General features: G+C 34.0%; 1 protein-coding gene across 1 annotated transcript; it reads left to right on the forward strand.

Moving 5' to 3' along the window:
• On the forward strand, window positions 1-18,026 carry LOC120331539 (uncharacterized). Its single transcript, XM_039398625.2, has 11 exons — window positions 1-86; window positions 7,942-8,043; window positions 8,142-8,372; window positions 9,303-10,088; window positions 10,729-10,809; window positions 11,059-11,124; window positions 11,511-11,561; window positions 12,472-12,576; window positions 13,997-14,160; window positions 15,986-16,173; window positions 17,776-18,026. Exons 1-11 carry the CDS (start codon window positions 2-4, stop codon window positions 17,864-17,866), a joined length of 1,950 nt encoding a protein of 649 aa, XP_039254559.2. The 5' UTR covers window position 1; the 3' UTR covers window positions 17,867-18,026.
• Window positions 18,027-21,303: the final 3,277 nt, after the last annotated feature.

Here is a 21,303-nt window from a genome sequence, read left to right on the forward strand (position 1 = left end):
GATGCGTCAACAGTCACAAGAATTTCAACAGATGAAAGGAGGAAAGAAGAAGAAAATAAAACAAGAATTGAGACAGAAGATAAAAGGTAACAGAATATATTCTTTTGTGTTATCAATATTCAATTTGCACCCATTCAAGTATGGCAAATTGTTGCCTCCAAACCAGACAGACAATCAGTCAATCCAAGCTGATATTCCAGAAACCCTTTTTGTTTTGCAAAATTCCAACACTTGAGCTGACTCATATTGTGGCTTTGGGTTTCTCAAAGCGTAGTAATTTTTCATATGGGGATCCAATATGTATACTATGTATGCGTTTATACAAATACAAATTTTTGGGATAAATGGGATTCAATATAAATACTATATTATATGTTTTTATACATATAATTGTGCATATCAGCATGGCAATAAATTATTCGAATGGTGGTTCTTGGCCATACTACCTAAAACAGCCTGACCGCCATTTTCAGGCTAATTCTATCAGATAATATTCCAATTTTTAAATCTTAAAATTCAAATGTCAACCAATTATACAATCATTGCTTGGTAATGATGTCTTCAAAGATTGTGACTTTTATTATCCACAGAATCCCAAATGTTATACTTGTTATATCAAGGTAAGCATTCTTGAGTTAGTGAAAGATTATCCTTGTGAGTGATATTTTGTCCATGCATTTTGGTTTAAAAGGGCATGCAAACTATGGCCCGCAAAGAAAAATTGTGCGGCCCTGCGGTGAAATGCTGCTCAACTGCTCAGTTGGCCGGACACTCTTGCGATACCGGTACCGTCTGACCGTACCTGTACCTACGGAGCGCAGCCAGTTACGAGGGTACATAATATTAATTACCAGCATGGTACCGGTTATTGTAATTGTCATGGAGTCTTTTTCTTCCTCTTATCTTTCATTGTTTTCACGAAGTTGCCCCAAAATCTCTTTTCAGCCATTATAATAAGCACCTGTATGGTAATCGTAATTTGTAATAACTGCAAAACTAAAATGTGAATAATTCACATAGCACAGACTTGAATTAGTAGAAAAGGACTGTGTGCGTAAAGTAGCCTAGATAAACTCGTCCGTTGGCTCTAGCTAGTACTGTCTGATCGTACAAACACGAGGATGGAAGGCGATTATGGTTAGACCTGATTTCAATGGAACGTGCATGTCGGTAGTGCATACGGTATGGCATACCGTACAGCCGTAAGTACCGATCCAGACGAATAATAAATCGCGCGAGCTCAACCATTTATTTCAATCCATCTCTCAGTTCACCATATTCTACTAGACTAGACTATCCGTATCTCCCACTCGTTTCATGAGTGACTGTATGCTGGGTGGGTACCGGGTACGATCAGACGGTATCGGTATCGAACGAGTGTCCGGACAACTGGGCATTTAAGCAGCATTCTCCACTTCAATTACCTTCTACACGTAAAAACAAATTGCTCGAATGTTCGTATTCAATTCTACTTTCTCTTATCATTATTTTAAATATATAAATTACTTCCAGTTGAACTTGTATCGTGAAGAATTTATAGAACATTTGCATATTAAATTTACGGAATATTGCTGAAGAAAATCAGTAATGAGTTAGAAACCCAGGGAACACCGTTTGAGCGCGTTGGATTATGCATGACAACGTTGGTCCCAAGCAGAAGCAAATTTTCTCAAAATTACCACGAGGCGGCCCATCCCATCGTTGTCAACCTTTTTATTTTATTTTCATTCGCGTTTTTTTTTTTCTAATTTTTTTTTTGCTTTTTTTTTTTATTCCGTTTTTATTTTATTTTTGTTTTAAGTTTTAATTTTTTTTTTACATTTTATTCTTATTTCATTATTTTTTTTTTTTTTTATGTTTTTTCACAACTATTTTTTTATTTTACTTTTATTTTCATTTTTTTATTTTTATTTTTTTTTTAAATTTACGCGTGACAACGATGGGCCACCAATTCAGGGATGGCCAATTCGAATAAAGTATTCGAATGTATTCGAATATCTCGTTATTCGAATATCGGAATTAGCGTTCATAAGAATATCGGATATTTGTGTGACGTCACACATTTTCGACGCCGCTCACAAGACGTTTCCGTTGAATGAAAACATTCTCGATAGAAACTTGCGCGAGATTGTTTTCATCACTCGTCAGCGTAACGTGTTATTTAGGCCGTAAATGCCTTCACGTTTACGTTATTTTCTCTAAAACGAAAATTTTTCACAAATGTGTTCCACGATAACGATGACAATTATTTTATTTTTGCACGCGCACGGAATTGTGAATCTGGTAAATACATTCATCGGCGGCGAGTTTCTAAAGACAACGCAACTTTTTGATTGAAAAGCGACAATTTAAAATACTGAAAATAAAACCGTAAACAATATAAGTTTTATTGAGGCCCGCGAAAATTTAAAAACCGCTTTTCTAGGCAGTGAAAATCGCATAATTTCGTGTGCCTCTGGCACACATTATGTTTGGTCGGCGTTTAAAAACATATCGTCACGAATTGAGGGGGGGATTTGCCTGATTATCCATTACTTTAAATTGCCGTCGAATATTTTCAAAGTATATTCAATCCATTGAAGACAATTAAATCAATAAAGCAAGACATTTTGAATATGCCCGTATCGGTCACGAATTCATCACTTTGCACAACTCGTTGTATTCGTTGTTATATTATTTGTTGTAAAAGTCGACTCTCTTAACAGGTGGTATAATCGAGACGATGAATATGTATTTTCAATTTACTGCTAAACTTTATATATATTCATTGTATGAAATGAATTATACTCTACACTTAACAGGATTTTATATCATTGTTTGAGATTTTTGAAACGGCGATAACGAGTTGGCAAGATTGCAAAAATACGTATTAAAATTAAATACATCAGGCAGTAAGAAGTCAGTCAAAAACTGACTGTTTCAGTCAAAAACAGTCAGTTTTTGACGTAAGAAGAAGAAACCGCGAGTTACGTTGGACACATTAAATTAATATATAAAGATATTTTAGAATCTCTTACTTGTCATGGATTGAATATTTTACGTAACAGGATGATCATTATACCTGGAAAGACGGCTCTTAACGATCGCGATCGCGGAATCGCGGTGGGTGTTACAGGCGGCAATGGGAATTTCCGATTTCGAAAATCCTGGCTGCGCGGCTGGCAGTGGTGGTCATCCATCCTCTACTAATTTATTTCTAATGTCAAACACAACAATATGTTACACATAATAACAATATGGTTCACATAAATTAATATACAAATATACTGGTAGGTAGTATAATACTCTATGCTTAAATATTAGAATTTTTAACAGCATAATGGATTTTCGATTGTTGTTGCTTGTTTCAGTTGCCTGTATTGCCAATAAATTTTATTACTCTCAGAAAATACACAATTATCTGAATACAAGTAGTATTTTTGTCAATAGACTTGACTATTATCGTAATATCATGGTACCAATGATAGAAAGCGTCAGACAACTCTTTGGCTATCACTTCATATGGCCATTTGTACAAAGTGAATAATTTTAATAAACTGACTGTGTCACAAGTTGCTATTATTCTTTATTGATAGCTATAAAATATCAATTACATTGTGTATATATATTGTCTGTTTGTGGCTTTATTCTGATATTTTTATTGAAGCTATTTCCTAATTTACTGGGTTTTAATAAACTAAGCAAAAATGTGTTATTTTCGATTTTAGAATGTATTCGGAATTCCAGATTCGAAAACATTATTTTAGAATGTATTCGGAATAGTTTAGTATTCGAAAATGGCCATCCCTGGGCCCACCATACATGTCTCACATTTTAATTTGAATTTATAAGATATTGCCCGATGTCACATCGTGTTTTTGTTTTATTGTGTTTTGACTGTTTTTGGGGGACGGGCTCGTACTTGTACGTATTTAACTTTATTATTAAGTTATGCCCGTCCTCCAGGTCCTCTGTATTTTGTTTGCCCTTTGTTGTTGTTTTGTTTTTTTGTTTGTATCAGAGTGACCAAATAAAATTGATTGATTGAATATTTTAGCCATCTTATCGGCTTTCCACTTCCCGGGATAAATATGAAACTCATAATCTTATCCCAGTATCCTGTACTAATAACGGCCTGCTTGGGGTTCAAGTTCAAACCCCATAAGGGATATGGGAATTATGTGTGAGAGGCATCAGACCATCAAGTCAATGCATCTGAACTGTGTATCGTAACTAAACTCATACCCGACCGCGACATGGACTCCAAGACTAACACGGTAACCTGACAAGAGCAGAAGAGGCTGTGGTTTGGAGGCGCAGTTCTTACCACTTCATGGCAGCTCCTGCCACGAACGAACCGCGACAGCTCTTGCCATGGTTTTATAGCGCTATTCAGTAATCAGTATTAAAGGTATATTCACAAATTATTGTACCCGATTTTAATTGAACATGCCGAATTATATCCACTTAAACTCTAACCCTAACCCCAAATCCTTCAAAACTGTATCCATAAGAAAAACGTTCCAACTTACCCAATTTTATCACCATAAAGGTCAGGCCTATCTTTACGGCTCACCTGCCGTGGTTACGGCAGCAAAAGTTTACCTGCCATTGGTTTTCAATTTGCTGCCGCGGTAACGGCAGCTCGTCATTGGTTTGTGGCAGCTAAAAAGTCAGTCGCCGTAGGTTTGCCACAAAATACTTAAAACTTATCCATCTTATCCAGCCATCTTATCGTCTTCCCTTTTCGCTTCCGGGATTAATATGTAAATGCTATCCCATATCATAGCAGTGCCCACATGTCAGCATGTTACTGCCGTGAAGCGTTTTTCAAGATAGGATAGTATTCACATATTTATCCTGGCGAAGAGGTAAGTCAATTCTACGACTACGGCTCAACTATATGGCGAACCACGGCCTCTCGTTCGGTCATATATTAGTATTATATATCGTTTTTATTATACTGAATGACAGATTTAAATCGGTGATTAATTCAGTAATTTGTCGTTACCAATTTTGAATGTATTGAACATCCAGGCCATGACCGTTTCTGGATATTTATACAATGATCCAATAATCACATTATGCGCACTGACTGACCAGCATGTCACGATTCACTTTCACTTTATTTAGTCCTGTCATGAAATTGTTGTTTTCACGAAGATATATTCGGAATAGATTGTAATTAATATTATGTTTATCTATGCAAGTTTTTTTAGCCATTTTATCCTCCATAAATATGGCATTTTGCTTCTGGTTTATTAACCGATTTGTTTGATAAATATTCATTATGGGAGGTGAGGCATCAACTGATAGAAGGGATAGATATGTCAGTCGGAGAGAAGTGGAGACAAGCTCAGCAGAGAAAGCTACAGTTTCCGACAAACAGAAAGGGCCGATAACAGCTGCAGTCTCCTACAAACAGAGAAGGGCGATAACAGCTTCCAGTGTCGATAAAAAGTCTTCATTGTCCTCTATTTCCATGGATGATTAGTTAAATTTTTTAATCATTTTGCTGAGTAATTTTTTTTTTTTGGGACCAATTTGATATTTCCAGCTGTTAGTTCAGAAAATCTAATTTCTCAATAAATCAAGTTATCCACTATATCTCATTTTGAGATAGTGAGTGATTGATTTAGAGTAATACAGAGCGATAACCCACTATGAATTGTAAAGACAATGGATCAAAAGTGAGCTGTTTTGTGTCTGTTCATACAATTCTTCTTTTATTAAAATATCTATCTATCTAAGTTGTCAAATTTGTATCAATCTTCATTTGTAATTGGTAGCACAAATTTTTTTTTCAATTATATTAGTCCCTGTCAGCCTGTGAAATTCTGTTTTGCATCGAAAGGGAAATAGTTTTAGGAGGCAAACTTTGTATATGAAACACTTTGAAATAATACTGTGATTTTTTGAGCTTACTGTAAGAGTGAATCGGCCAAACAAACCTTAGAATAATTCATTGGTTCAGATGGAGCTTTATTTTGCACTGCTGCTTTTTCTGCATGGTAGCAAACATGACTGTACCATTTGTGAAGATGACTCTTCCCAGGGGCGGACACCCGGGGAAGCGATGGAGGCCGGTCGCTCCTCAATAATTTCGTCTATACTTAAACACATGTTGTTTTCGCCTTACAAAATTATCATTTTCGAAGAGTGCGATAGTCGAGCGCAAACATATGGGTAATAGTTACCAATATGATAACTGTTTTCGTACGATAATGTACACGAGAGCACCATCGGAGCACTTCACATTATTGTAAAAGATGCATGGCCTCACGGGTAATACATGGTCTCCAAACGCACCGCCGATCACATGCTCCGGTTTTGCTCGCCATTCCACGTTGTTGTTATTATCACAAGGGTTCTCACTTTTGCACAACCTAGGTCATTTTTGTTATAAGTAGATATGTTTCCCCCATTTCCAAAATCTTTCAATATTGTCGGCACTCGAGAAAAATCAAAGAGGCAAACAAACTGTATTTCATTACAACAATTAATTAGTATCGCTAAACACACTATCAGGTTTAAAACTGTTATACACAATTTTCATCGCTGGACGTACTTTTCACTTTATGAATTTCGCGCAAGGTGCGAGCATAATTTGATGGCAAAGATCATAGCATTTACTATGTCAAAACGCTTATCCGACTATTCAGACCGCAGAAACTATCCAAAAAATATAACCTTCTTTGTGTTCGGGATATGAAATAATTGCCAATTCCTTGAAGTAAGGCAATTTTTAATGATGGTTTTATCAACTTTCATGGCATCAGTGTTCAGACTACCACACGTTTCTGTAATTATAGATCAGAAGAGTGAGCAAAATCGAATAGTTTTATTGGATATTTTTAATATATATACAACAGGCGTCAAAAACACTGGCTATTCTATTGTTGGCGAGCTATATTTCTGCACACTTTTATTACAAAGACCAATTCTTACACAACGTCGAACCCCCCCATGCTTTTGAAATGTAAAAAAAGTGAAAGCATTTTCTGTATCATAAGCAATTTTTGGTAGCTTGAAACACTTTTTAGACCCTCAAGACTCATGAAATCACAGGCTAGCTGTTGATTTTATTTTTCCATTGTGCTTGTTTTATTTTCGTAGTAAATAAGAAATAAAAATTGCGTAACTCCTGAGTGTTAATTTGCGTTCGAATGATGATTAAATAAATCGGTGATATTGGCAATTCTACTGGTCAAATAATATTTTCCTGGTAATATCTAGGTAAAATTTCGTACAATAACCTGTTATCTTGTTTGACATTTCTAATTTGACGAAATTTGTCGATTCTGTTTGTTAGCAAGAGCCATGGCTAATTCCAAAGGAATTCAAGGGATCGGTTTAGTGACGCGGGAGTTCCATGTCCAAGCAAAGTGGCCTAGGTACTGGATAATTGTGTAGTAAAATGACATGCTAATATTCAAGAGAATGACACCGATGAATTTTTGTTATGTAGCGATACAAGGCGTTGTGTTTTTTGGTTGGCGATCAAAGTTCGCCCCCCCCCCCCCTCCCCAAAAAAAAAAATCACGGAAAGTATCCGCCCCCGACTCTACCCTATTTTTCTTTATCAAGGTAAACTACCATGCAGCTTTATTGATCCTGTTAGCAAGAAATGTGCACAGTTAAGCCATATTTAGGCAATTCGTTAATTAACCTACTGTTACTTTATGAATGATGGATTAATAATACAATTAAGAATACTGATTGAAAGAGCCTTGAGAACTGTAAGGTAGATAACTTTTTTTAAATTGACCCATGACCTGAGATAAATCTGATCGTGTCACAAACAATTCACAAAAAGATATTATCAAGTTTTGCAGTGTTGAGTAACCCGTTGCTTATCATTTTTGCTTATACAATAACCCTAATACTATCATTTAAAACAGAACCTTTGGAGTTTGCAGTCGCATTACTGGAATTAATCAAGTTATAAAATAATTTCTTTAGTACCTGTGGAGTATGAGAAAAAGGGGGAGTTTCCACAGGATGAACTGCAACAGTTGAAAAAGAAAAAAGAAAAGCATAAAAATATGGAGAAAAAAATAAAAAGTAACACATTTAAGTATATACAACTAAAAATGATGTCCAATACACTTAAAATTTGTTTGTTCAAAAATTACAATATATTATATTCTCACCAAAAACAGACCTAAAGCAAGAAAAAGAAGCAGTACTGAAAGAAAAACGAGACCTAATGCAAGAAAGAGAAGCAGTACTGAAAGAAAATCGAGACCTAATGCAAGAAAGAGAAGCAGCGCTGGGAGCAAAACAACATTCTGATAAAATGCTTCAAATTTCTCAAAGGATTCAGCATGAATATGAAACCATGATGAAACTAGCAGGAATAGATATTGAAGATTTGAGAGATAATATGATCGGTGAGTGTACAATATTGATTTTGATATTAGAAAACTAGTAATGTATTGGAAATTAAGAAAATACTAAAATAAATATCCAATGGCTATTAGGCTCTGTACAATTATAAATAAATAGGCTTGAGTTTAAAAAATAATGAAAATATATTATTTGTGGTTGTAGTGCAAATGCTTGTCAATCAGCATCTATAGAAATTTCTAACACCTCCATCTATCTATAAAAAATTATGGGCTAGGATAGGATAATTTATCATCGCTATTTAGAGTGTAGAGCTATAATTGTAGAAAGTTGTTACTTATCGATTTTAATCGGTAAGTATGTTGATAGGTATTTGTCTGTCTGTTAGATGCAAGCGATATCTCACGAAAACGAGATTGGATCTGCTGCAGATTTTGCATGTGCATTCAACATATCTCGCACCAGAAGCCTATTGATTTTGGGCGAATTATGTCGAATAATTAGCGAGTTATGAATTAATTAGTGATGGGACACAAGGTGTCACTATGGAATAAGAGCGCTGTTTTGGGGATCCCCTAACTTTCGATCGATAAGTCTTCGGTCTCTGACCGATATTCTCGTTTTATAGTTTGATTAGAAAAATCCCAAGCTTGAACTAACTTTGAGCGGGAGGGAATAACCAACTGAGCTTTCATATTTGCCTACCAGAGTAAAAGTTTTTTTTTCTTACAATTGTGCATCTACTCCACGCTCAAGCGAAGTTAGTAGTTATGTGGTGATTTATTTATAATGAAACATCAACCAATTTATGGGTACTTCAATTAGATTTTTGTATGAAGGCTAATTCATGTATTTAACTAGCATATGCAGTGCAGTTCTTAGTGTAATTCCTTAGTGTAATTCCTCGCACAATATATTGAAACTAAAGTATCATTTTGCAGATCCATAAACTCGGTTGAATGTTTTACTTTCAGGTTACACTGTTGGACCTGGTGGAGGCACAATCAAGCTATTTTCATATGAAGTCATTTTCCCCCAAGATGCTGTTGATATTCCAATTAGAACAAAATTTTATGTGTCAGATGACATTGACAATCTTACTTTGCCTTCTGGTCTGATACCTGTCTCACTCCCCCTACATTGTGCGCCTGGAGGTTTAAAATTCAAATTTCCTGTGGTTTTTAAAATGCCAATTTGGTGTAGTATATCTAAAAAATGCAAAAGACCAGTGAAACTTTACATTTATAAAAGGCAAAAGAGGGGACAATGGCAGTATTGTGATGAGGTGTCTTTGACTGATTCTGGCTTTGTTTCCTTCACCGCTGACAGTTTCTGTGAAAAGATTCCTGCAGTAAATTCTAAAGATCTGGAACTTGTAAAATTTGACCTTTTATATTTTCTGTGCAAGGATCATTTGGGTAGTTTTGTATCCGTTCATTTTGTTTCTAGTGATAAACTTGCAGAAAAGCTAAAAAGCGAATGGATTAAAACTGGCTATAAAATCATTCATCCTCCATCTACAAAACTTACAGTTAACCCTGGAGACGTACTCCCTGTTAATTTAGAGAGTAGGGAACCCGAAAAGTATAAATTCGAAAGTGCGGGAAAAACTATATTAAAAGTCACAATGGAGTTTTATGAAAGAGAGCTATACAAAGCTTTTTCATTTCTATTAGATCCTGAAAATCCAGGTTCTGATAGCCTCAAATTTGTTTATTCTGTGGGAGATGTACGACACCTCAAAAGAGCTCTTTATCAAGGTTTGTTGATAGTTTATTATTGAGTTATGATATTGCATATTATCAAGTGGTGGGATTCAGGGGATGTCGTTAATAATCAGTTAGACTTTACATGACCACAACAAAATAACCATTTGTACGATACAAAAAGATGTTCTTAGAAATTTGAATCCCAAGATTTGAGAAATCCTAACAGGTGTTGACAGTTTCATGCGAGTCAAAAAAATTGTTTGTGTATTTCAATTACTAATCTTTGGGCACAAAGTGGTCCTTTAGATCGTTTTGTTATTATGTTGTTGTTGTAGATCATCATGTTACTATTTTTCTTGTTGTTCCTACCGCATGAAAAATAACTTTTCTCTACTACTACCCATAGCTTGGAAATTTTCAGCTGTTGAAGATTTTATTTTTCGTTAGAAGGTCTTTATTTTTATTCATTTCGATAGATTTGTTTTTTTGTGTGCAATAATAAAAATTGTTCCCCTTAAGCATAAGCGATCTCAATATTATACGAAGTTGCAAACACAGTGGTACTGTTTTACTGTAACAGACTGTAGCGTAGGGTCATATTTGTATCTATATCATGTCTGCAGTTGTGCAATAAACTTATTTTATCACACGTACAATTGTTGACTGATTTTATATTTTTATTTAAATTCAGAAAAAAAATCTTCAGAACACAACTATGACGACTCTCCCAATCGAACTCCTGTCTTCAAAAATATCGTTCAAATTCATGGAGGTATTGCTAAAATATATGTTTATTTTGTATATAATTGCAATATATAAATAAGAAAAAGTAAAGAGTTCAATTGACTATTTTCAGGCTAAAATTTTAATATACAAATAAAAACGGGATTTGTGATATTCGAGTTTTTGCTTTTCTTCCGTGAGATTCATATTGGGCCATTCTCTTAACAATGTACAGTAGGTCCACTTACATTATCCACTTTTACTAGCAAACTATAACTATGACTTAATTTTTTCCTAGATATTATGGTTGGAGCTGGCACCGTTTCCGGAGCTTCTGATGCAAATAATGCCAGAAATACTGAAGGTGAGAATATTTGATCCATATTTAATTGAACAATTGTTTCCTCACTTTATGTGGGTTCACATCCCATGGGAGATGTTTCTGTGACGAAATTTCTTAATTTAATCCTTGTCATTACATAATAGTCATCTGCTGTCTAATTTAACCTGTCTGACAATTGAAAACAGATAGACAACAGCCATGGTTTGTTCCATACACAATCGTCAGTCCTATCAAATTCTCTCTACCAATATATGATATTAAATTCTTTTATAATAGTCATCCTTAGTATTTCAAGATTATAAATATTTTGGATAACTACATACGTGATGCTTTTGTTAGCATATTTTCAACTCCAAATATTGGCAAATCAATGTTTCTTGACTAATCCTATTGTTTTATATTTTCAGGAAGTCAAGCTGTTGGCATCAGTATCGAAGGAGGTGCAGAAATCGAACAGAGTGAGGAAATATCAATGCCATAACGTGAATAAATTTGTACCAAATACTCTTAAACAATGTTCTTCTAAATTAGATTCAAAGAACAAAAATAAACAAATTTTCAGAAGTTAGTCTTTTAAGGCAATTTGTGCTGGGAAACCTCCATTATTTTTGTATTGCCGAAAGTCACCTACTCATGATAATGTCTAATCGAGGAAATGAAAATTTATGTTGGATATTTATTGCGCATCAGAAAATCTCATCCAGTTCTCCTCAATTTGCCAAAATTTTTCAATGTTCTGCTTCGAATGGTGTAAAAATATAAGGTTATGAAAAATTTTGATGACACAAAAAAATATTTTTTTAAATTTCGCCCAAATGAATAAAATAAATAATAATTATGTAATACTTGTCTTACCTGATATAGGCCGAACTGGTTATAGGCTTAGGCCAGTGCGGTTCCAAATTATTTTTAATCTATTCCTGCTATTGTATATTCCCAATCTCTCTGATCTTTTCACTATGCATAAATTATCGTGTTGCCTTCATTTGTTCGATCCCCAAAGTGTCACGCACAGTTTGCAATTTTAAACATATACATGTACTATTATAACACTAAATGTGCAAACACTATTAGCAAAACGGTGGATATCATGTAATATTTCAGTCTTCCCTCTTCAAAATTGATACCGATTTGGCATTTATCATGATTATAAGTGACCGTTGTCATATTTTTGCCTCTATGAATATAAATTTCATGTCCACAGCATTTCAAGCAGTATTCAAATTATGAATTGGAGACCTGTAAAATTAATATAATTACCGGTAGTCATAATTTTAGGCTCATTCAGTTTAACTATACAATGTTTTGTTTCTCGGATAAAAAAAAAATTCATATATATTAGAGGCCTAAACATTATTAAACATTTAGAGAGCCGAAGCCTGGATGAGCAGCCTGCAACTTCACGTTCTGCAAGACCGAAGCATCAGCATAAGCAGGGGAATTCATCATCAGGAGCAAGATCTAAAACTACAGGTTGGGTTTCTTGTACAATATATCTCGTCTCTTACTTTTGTACAAGGCTATAAACAAGTAGCTCCTAAAACTGGAACAAACATAAAACTAGTTTCTCGCTGTTGTCATTTGTTATTATCGAGGAATTAAGTCTGCATGGCCTTAAGATTTGAATGGTGTTTTTGGCAAATTTTTAGCAGCATCACCAGTCATGGATCTTTCACCTGTGCATAACTGTAAGGCTGTAAGATATACTGTAAGATTAATATAATGGTTTCATGCTGATGTCATTAAAAAAATAAAACTTATACAATTCTACTGGTACAAACGTTGTTGTATACATGAAGGACCTTTCTAGATAAGGGGAATGGCACCCAATTCAAAATTTCAATCTTGTACTTCAAAAAATTGTCAAGCCTTAATTCCAAAATCTTGCAAATGTTCAGGCCTTCAAAAGACATAACTTTAATTATATACAGAAGCTCAAATGTTATATTCATGGCTTGACAGGGCCCCATAAGCATACTTCAGTTAGTATGACATTATTCTGATGAGCAGTGTTCACTACTGAATCTCTTTTTGTGTAAAAATTGCCATTTTTTCGTTTTTGAATGGAAACAATATAAAGTTGACAAATAATTTGCATGCGAGTATAAACTTATGAAATAGCTGTGTGCGAGTAATTTTAAAACCCAATTTTTCATTACATAGCAATATTTGCTAAAATTATTACTTATAAGTTATGTGGTCAGACATGGGAGATAAAGCTTTTGCATTAATGGCGAAAATCTTGTTTATAATATGATACTTTATACAAGTACTCCGATTCCACTTCTCCCACAAAAACGCTTCAATGAAGACATATTTAGGAAGTTCTGCTATATTAAATTGATGTTTTTGAATAAAATGTTATTTTCAAGACAACTCAAAAAAATGAAATATGTCATTCTTATTAATTTTTTTAGAATTTATCCTAATTCAGAATATATGTAGGCTAATTGAAATTAGTGTTAATCCATAGACAATATAAATACTGGTTTGATATTTAACATAATTAGAATATTGGTCACCTCAACTCCACTCGAGTTTCTAGTACTTATGATTTAAAAGTAACGAGGATGGTGCATTGCCAGTGGTTGAAGCATTGGGCTTAGCCGTTGCCATTTCAGATTACACCTCCCTGGTTCAAATCCTACAGCGCCACCCAGGGTGTAATAGATTGGGCAGGCAATGTCGTTACCTATAGATAATAGTAGATTCTGACAAAATATTCAATATTACTCATATGCAAAAGCATTAGTAAAAATATATTACACGATTTGAGCCTAGCACTGCCGTGGGGGGGGCTCATAAGATTTCAAATGCCCTATCGTTTTATTCTAAGCGTAATCAGAATTATGTCTTGTGATCATCTTTCACTAAAATAACTTTCAATTTACAGAATCTCAGTCTTCAAGTCAGGCTACTTCATCTGGCCTAAGAATCATCAACCGACAACCACCTAGTGGAAGCATGTCGGTGAAATGGTTGGATGAATCACTGCCAGGATATAAATTCGGGTGCACTTATGTCATCACCTACTCATTCCCTGCTAGAAGGCTGAATGTGAGTCATGTAATGTACATTGATTCTATGTTTAACATTAAATCTTCCAAATACAATTTTTCTGCCCCCAAATAGCAACTGAATTCTAATTACAATTTTTTTTTATTACATTGTTCACTTCAAACAGGGCTTTGCACAAGCAACCGCTAATGCATAATAAGCTATCATCTTTGGATGGAATGTAATTTTTGCATTGCCTACTCAAGTTATTACATCCTGGATAAGGCAGTGGGACTTAAACTTAAGACCTTCAAATTATGATCCAACATAGCTAAGTCCAATGCTATAACCACAAGGCCATTACAACACCTTAGTGCTTAGATGTTCTAGAAATTTTTTCGATGTTTCCAGAAAGCAGTTTTTTCTGTTGGTTTAATGGCCCCTTGCAGAATTTACCGATACCAGTGCTGATGTCCAAAATAAATGAATATATTCACAATTGTTTATATTACATAGAGCAAATTCTTGATTTGAGGTTTTTATTTGAGAATTTGTCTTTTATTAAAGCATTTGGTTATTGAAAAAAAATCGTATGACTTTCTTTAAAATCTGACATTGCAAATTGCAAAAATCAATCCAAGCTGTGTTTATATCAGTTATTCTGCATTACTGAATTAAATTTCCACATATGCAATTGTACATTGATTTTCACAGACTCTTGTTGGACATGGCCCAATTTAAAATATATTTCAATATTGGAAAAAAATATTATTTAAGAATTAATATGAAATAGTATATTAGGTATTTCATTTTGGCAATAATCATCATAATTTATCTTAAGTCTGATAGTTTTGTCCGACTATAAGATTCCAACTGCCTAAAATGACAAACTTACCATATGAATTTTTTCTATGAAACGTTTGTCATGTCTTTTTTTCCAAACAGGGCTATGTATGAGCAGGCACTGATACGCAAGGCACTACTATTTATTGTAGTAATGAAATCATTCTGATTGCATTGCCAACCTAATTTATCTTACACTCCTACCTATTTCATTATGCATGTGCATGTTAAGTAATGTGCTTGAATCCAAGATTTTTAACCTGTGATGCCAACATAGTTTGGCTACTTCTCTTCACATTAATCTTCAAATTCCAGATCGACATCTCACCAACGGTGTATATAAATTGGCAAGCAATGCTCTGCCTGAAAAAATGTTGGTCCTTTGTTTTTTTCATAAATAACCTCTTACATATCAATGGATTTTTTGTGTATCAGTAATATGTTAGTGTTATCATATTCTAACTCTGCTCCCAAACATAGATATATTATGTTTGATTTCTTTTTTGAAAAATTAAAACTTTTTTTCGATAAATGTTATGTGAAGGCAACTCTGAACAAGGTGCCACTGGTTATGTGTTTTCTGAGGATATTTTACTTGTTTGCACATGTAAAACATCTTTGGTTCAAATGTGTGCCCTCCTCCTGACCTAGAAATCAAATGTTTTGATAGTCAATGTTTAGTGAGAAAGATTCCAATCGTTCAATTAAGGTATTTACGTATCAGTGCCTGCTTGTTTTGTGCCTTGTTCAGAGCGAGTATTTGAAAACATCCCAACTAAAATCACCAAAAAAAATGCTTTTGCAACTGTCTGCTTCTGAGGAATCGATTCTGAGTTGCAGGAATTTTAGTTTAAACTCTTGGACCTCCAGAAGTATGCGCACCAAGATGTCGCACAACCTGAACACAGTATGTGTGTACCGGTTGAGATTCAGGTTGTGCGACATCTTGGTGCGCATACTTCTGGAGCACCAGGTGTTTATATCAGTTTTAATAAATTATCAGAGATGGAAGTTGAATAACTTATTATGTTTATTTTTGCAGGGTGTTTCATACGAGGCAAAGAAGTTCACTGAATATTTGCCTGATAGTCAATACCTTGAGAACTTGCTCCAGAAAGCATTCAATGCGGGATTGCTTTTCAAGATTCAGATAATTGGAAGCAGCAGAGGAGAGATAATATGGAATGATGAAATTCTTCATAAGACTAACAAACGTGGAGGCCCAGATAAGTAAGTTCTTTAGTTGAATATTCTGTACAATTATTATAAGGATTAAAAGGAACCTCGAGTGAGTTATATGAAGTAACGATGTAAGGAAAAATTAGTTTAAACAAAATTTGAGATTCAAGATTTTTGAAATATGAATTGCAAAAATTAGGTTCAATCAAAGCAATATTTATTTTCCAAACTGACCTTCCATGCAAAGTTAGATAAACGGACTTTCACACAAAAAGTCATGATTTGTATTAAACACTATTCTGCAAACTCCTATATTTAAATCAAAGAAAGGCATGTTTGGGTTGCAGTTTTGATCCCATGACCTTCCATCCAGCTTGTGACATTTGTAACCACTCAACCACAGATATCTTGTCCGAGGTAAAATCAAGTACAACGTTCTCAACTTTCCTCTCTTGACTTCAAGCAACATTTAAATTTGTCAATACACAACTTTTATACACTGTTCACTATGAACAAAGCTATATATAAAAAACCATCGCATCCATCAAATTTCAGTTGATGGGCGAGGGATGGCCAGGAAGCGTTCTTTCTATTCCTGATAAATATTGACCATGATTTGTCATGCTGTTGCAAAATGTTAGGGTGTATGTGACTGAGGATAATTTCTTAGTGACAATCAGAATCAACCATTATGGTATTCAGGCTTGAATTGTTTGAAACGTGACTGTAACCAGGTTCAATGACCAGCTGTTGTTTACTAGGTTTCTCTGTTGTCACATCTGTCATTGGAATTATGGTTGCCCAATTTTGTAACTATTTGATCCGTATTCCAGTAACGACTAAGTTTTCTGCTTCTCTGTTGTCAATGTTTCATTGGGCATCCAACATATAAATTATAGTTGCACTTACACTGCTTATTCTTAAAATTCCATTATAAACGAGATCTTTGATATTATACGATGCTTATCCACACATTTTGCTGTGAACAAAGCCCTGTTTAAGCTTCCACTGATATGTAGCAATATTTAAGGAGCTAATAATATTTGGCAGAACTAGTTTCTTTTTTGGTTCGGCATTGCGACTCAATATTTTGGGTAGGGTGATGGCCATTGGATTTGAACCAAAGATGTGCAGTTTGCGATGCCAACCCAATTAAGTTTAACGCTTCAACCATTATGCCATTGCGCATCATAAATTTATATTTTATTTGGTGGTTGTGCAACTTCGGTTTGATCAGTGCTCTGTTCAAGCAGACAATAAGACTTTGGGGCATTACTCGGTTTCAAAACTCTAAAATGATCAATGTTCGGCGAAGCCTTCCCATGCACCATGGATAAGGTGTTGGGCTTAGTTAGTGATTTTGATTTTTCATATTTTAGTACAGTATCAATGAAATCAAATACCTGAAAAAATTACCTGTTTAGACATTCATCTCTACCTACGAGTAAAGTTGACTCGACATTCTTTTTACACATCTAAACCTTACATTCAGATCTCGCTTACACAGGCATTGCTAAGTTAAAGCGTTTCTTAGTACTAAGGAGTCAAATATTTGTGACTTTCAGTGTTCTTTTATCGAACATCTTATTTTTCAATTGAAATCAGACTCATATGCAACTACCATTATCTCTCATGCAATCTAATCTTTTTCAGCAATGGATATCCTGATGGTGACCATATCGATAAACTGTATGAAGCATTGATGACGAAATTAAAGGCAGTAGGAATTGAATACTATCAATAGATGATCGACAATGGACGTTCAACACTAACTGGACAATACTATATTAAAACTCATCCATTGATTTTGTAGTGTCATTATCAAGCATTTCATCAAGCCACTTATAAATATTATAAAGTTCGGTGAACTACAATATCAGTCAGATTGACTCAGATATCTTTAAAGGACAAAGCAATTTTCAAGATAAAACAGCAAACTTTGGGGGTACAGTGGTAAAAAATAAGTTCCTGTCATTACCGGAACAGACCCTAAATTGCCTGAACGGGGTGGAAAATTCATCTAAACCTACCGGAATTACCCATAGCTATCTTGTAAAAGTTGTGTAGAAATTGAAAGTCTGCGGAATTAAATACTAACAATACAAAATCAACAATGGACGTTGGACTCACATGGACAATATAATATTAGAACCCCTCCATTGATTTTATATTGTCATTATCAGGCATTCCATTATGCCACTTACTTACATATTATAATGTTTGATGAACTGCAATATCAGTCGAATTTGACTCAACCCCTCGTTTTTAAATCAAACTCTATACTGTTAATCAACGTTAATTAGTCAGAATTTTCAAAACCAACAATTTATATTTTTCTCAATTTTTCATCGTTTTTATCTGTTTCATCCTTTTATTGTTGATGAACTCCATGATACTTATGCATATATGTATACACCGTATATGCTCGTTTTACCGCCCGATCTTGATTATTGAATAGCCGCCCGTGTGAACAGAACATAAAAATAAATAGTGGGCCTTTGCTTGAATACCCGCCCGATGTAAAAGCTGATTTTTTAATGGTAGAGAACAATAGGAAAAATAACAGATAGCATTGATTACGTAACACCATGGTTCTCAAACTGGCCGTCGCGACGTGCAAGTGCGTCGTTTCAATAATGATAGGGCAAAACTTTTCTTCTTTTGCGGATTTGTACCTGCGGTGCGTAGAAAAAGTCAAAATTTTCGTTATTCTCATTTAAATCATACTTGAGAACTGGAAATAACAATATATTAATTATTGTAACGATCGAAAATAACAAGCGCCCGTGCTTGAATAAGGGTCGGTTTGAATAAGGGCCCGGTTAGTGAGTTGGTTGAAAGAAATATGGGCCCGTGCTACAAAACGAGCAAATACGGTATTTGTAGATTGACTTCCAGACTCATGTATTGTTACTCACTTTGTTTGCATATTTGACCCGTTTTTATACATTTTATTCTTCCACTGTTAATCAGTTCCATCTCAATTACTATCAATTATGTTAGTCATTATCATACTGGGAAAAGTTGCTTCAAGACTTTACAAAAAGAAAAGAGTATTTTTGTGTTTATTGAAAAAAAGATGCTTTGAGCCAGTTTTTTGAATACTTCTCACAAGTTTTACTCTAACTAGGCGGCCAATCGGGGAATATCTTCTATATTAGAGAGAAACCTGAATCAGTATGATGCATGGCATAGTCTGCTTATTTAATTGCAAAATACAAGTTTTGTATTTATCCTGACAGAGAAGGCTAGTTGAGGACTCCGCTATTAGCCTAGTTACGGAAATCTGATCTATATTCGGATGTATCATGAACTTGATTGGTGGCAGAAGCTGTAATTAATCAAAGGATATGATTTTTCAAATATGCAATTCAAATGTCCCACTGATAAGTTTTCAATATATTGAATTCAAATTTTCATTAAAATTCGACTTGCTAGCTATGATTGGTGTTATTATATTATTTGAGATGTACCTGTATATATGGCTTCATTTTGCATGAAAAGAGATTCGCAATCAGTGTTTTTATAACTTGAAAATTTTGTCATGATTAAGCAATCTACATTGTTTTTATATGGTAATTTAAAATCCATATTTACTTCTGTTGGCTACAGATAATTATATTTTCCTTTAATTCTTCCTTTATTTCATTGGTGCTAATCATGAAAATCAAATCTGCAATTTTCTCTTCAACTACACTTTTATAAATATTTTATATTGTTTTATTCCATTCATTAGAATCTTAATGCTGCAAGTCATTGCTACATAATATATGGACCAGTCAGCTTCAGTGATACAGGTTGATTATCAACTCTGTCAACTCATGTTAGTAACTATAGATATCAGTAGGCTTCAATGTAATAAATTTATAAGTGATTAAGTAGTTTTGCTGCACACGAAATAGTTATGTTACTGTTCAGAAGGAAGAGCAAATAAGTAGTCTCATAGAATTGATGATAAAATTATAATGTTAATTTCATACATGTAAAGGGATGTTTATATACAATACTGAACTAACTACTTATGCAATCACAGCTTCTAATCTATTCGATGTACAATGTACCTTTCTTATCAGAAATATACTTCAACTTATTTTTTAATAATTAGTTATTACTTCCTAATTGTCTCTAATTTGCTATGCATGATGGGTATTTTAGTTTGGTAGTCTTAGAAATATTGTTTCATTTGAATTCTTATTTCTGTAGAAATTAATTGCCATCATTATCAGCTGTAATAAAAGTGTACATTTTGTTTTTCAAAAATATCAGCTTTTGTGCTTTACTAAATCCTAGTTAAAGCTTGGTTAATTTGGTTAATCACTTAAACCATTTCTATTGCAGCATTTTATATATATTCCTGTCTCTGTGTAAATAATTTCCTGAAGCCTATTAATCTCTAATATGCAAATCAATTACCTTCAAATGCATGTAGTTTGTACTTTGTTTTCTTAAGTATTTGAGAGATAAATTTACATTCCATCGTATATTCATGTGAAAGCATTTAAACCTTTTTCAAAGTCTGATAAATAGAATTATGTTTTTGAAAAAATTAGCTGCTTTAATGAAACTTATTTAATTTAAAAAACTTGAACAGAATTTGAAAACCAGAATTTCTAAAATCCCCATAATATCTAGTTTGACTGATAATTGAAGATTTTGAAAACAATATTTATGATTCAGTAAAAGTACATTTTAGTTTTTTAAAAACTTTACTGAGTGTTGTGCATCATCACACTTACCCATAATTAATTATATTTTTCAACATGATTTTTACTTGTTTCTTTGATGTATGATGTTTAATTTTATATATAGTGTTTGACTTTTCTCTCCTAACAACTTGGTATGGAAAGAAACTGGAGCTACATTTTATGGTTTTCAGTCGACCCAATGTCTACCCCCAATGTGGTGATGGTGGGTAAATGCTTAATGTACCCATGCTCATATGCTCCCTACGCCAAGCCAATGTCCCAATCTGCCCATAAAACTCCTATGACTTGAAATGTGTATCATATGCAAACCAATAGTTTTTACGTTGACTCTACATGTAGTGTGTGTGTTTCACAATATATTGTTAATTATTATCGCTAAAATGTTTTCTCATTTACATAGACGAATACTGATTATTGTTGTCATGTGCCTTTGATCCGAAATACCTAACCCCATATATGAACATATCCATTCTAA

This window comes from Styela clava, chromosome 6 (assembly GCF_964204865.1).
Source record: "Styela clava chromosome 6, kaStyClav1.hap1.2, whole genome shotgun sequence".
Lineage (NCBI taxonomy): Eukaryota > Metazoa > Chordata > Ascidiacea > Stolidobranchia > Styelidae > Styela > Styela clava.

What these genes read in the sequence shown, in the direction of transcription:
- LOC120331539 (XM_039398625.2), top strand. Translation starts at nt 2, where the DNA reads ATGCGTCAACAGTCACAAGAATTTCAACAGATGAAAGGAGGAAAGAAG. An exon ending in TATGGAGAAAAAAATAAAAA is followed by an intron (nt 8,044 to 8,141) that starts GTAACACATTTA and finishes CACCAAAAACAG; the next exon opens with ACCTAAAGCAAGAAAAAGAA. An exon ending in AGCAAGATCTAAAACTACAG is followed by an intron (nt 12,577 to 13,996) that starts GTTGGGTTTCTT and finishes TTCAATTTACAG; the next exon opens with AATCTCAGTCTTCAAGTCAG.